Here is a 1,084-nt window from a genome sequence, read left to right as displayed (position 1 = left end):
AGCTTCTCACCACCGGAACTGGGTTTCTCTCCATCAGATGTGAGCACCTCTCCACTGGATCTGAGCTTCTCTCTACTGGATCTCAGCTTCTCACCACTGAAACTGGGTTTCTCTTCATTGGATGTGAGCATCTCTTCACTGGATCTGAGCTTCTCTTCACTAGATCTCAGCTTCTCACCACCGGAACTGGGTTTCTCTCCATTGGATGTGAGCATCTCTCCACTGGATCTGAGCTTCTCTCTACTGGATCTGAGCTTCTCTTCACTAGATCTCAGCTTCTCACCACTGGAACTGGGTTTCTCTTCATTGGATGTGAGCATCTCTTCACTGGATCTGAGCTTGTCTCTACTGGATCTGAGCTTCTCTTCACTAGATCTCAGCTTCTCGCCACCGGAACTGGGTTTCTCTACATCAGATGTGATCATCTCTCTACTGGATCTGAGCTTGTCTCTACTAGATGTGAGCTCTTCACTGGATCTGAGGTTCTTTCCACTGGAACTGAGTGCCTCTCCACTGGATTTGGGCTTCTCTTTACTGGATCTCAGCTTTTCATCTCTGGAACTGAGCTTCTCTTCACTGGGTCTGAGCATCTCTCCACTGGATCTGAGCTTCTCTTCACTGGATCTGAGCTTCTCTTCACTGGATCTGAGCTTCTCTTCACTGGATCTGAGCTTCTCTTCACTGGATTTCAGCTTCTCGCCACTAGATCTGAGCTTCTCGTCACTGGATCTGAGCTTCTCTTCACTGGATCTGAGCTTCTCTTCACTGGATCTGAGCTTCTCTTCACTGGATCTGAGCTTTTCTTCACTGGATCTGAGCTTCTCTTCACTGGATTTCAGCTTCTCGCCACTAGATCTGAGCTTCTCGTCACTAGATCTCAGCTTCTCACCACTGGATCTGAGCTTGTCTCTACTGGACCTGAGCTTCTCTTCACTGGATCTCAGCTTCTCACCACTGGAACTGGGTTTTTCTCTGCTGGATCTGAGCTTGTCTCTACTGGATCTGAGCTTCTCTTCACTAGGTCTCAGCTTCTCACCACTGGAACTGAGCTTTTCTCCACTGGATTTGAGTGTCTCTCCACTGG

General features: G+C 48.5%; 1 protein-coding gene across 1 annotated transcript; it reads right to left on the bottom strand.

Annotated features, from left to right (window-relative positions):
* Positions 1–10: 10 nt before the first annotated feature.
* On the bottom strand, positions 11–954 carry LOC106002052 (golgin subfamily A member 6-like protein 2; the record flags this gene model as incomplete). Its single annotated transcript, XM_013036977.1, has 1 exon — positions 11–954. A coding segment is annotated over one exon (944 nt), but the record flags the coding sequence as incomplete, so codon positions are not given.
* Between the last annotated feature and the right edge of the window lie 130 nt (positions 955–1,084).

The sequence above is a fragment of the Dipodomys ordii genome, unplaced genomic scaffold (genome assembly GCF_000151885.1).
Source record: "Dipodomys ordii isolate 6190 unplaced genomic scaffold, Dord_2.0 Scaffold2436, whole genome shotgun sequence".
Taxonomy (NCBI): Eukaryota; Metazoa; Chordata; class Mammalia; order Rodentia; family Heteromyidae; genus Dipodomys; species Dipodomys ordii.
The sequence above is the reverse complement of the archived record's forward strand: the minus strand, read 5'-3'. Positions and strand labels throughout refer to the sequence as shown.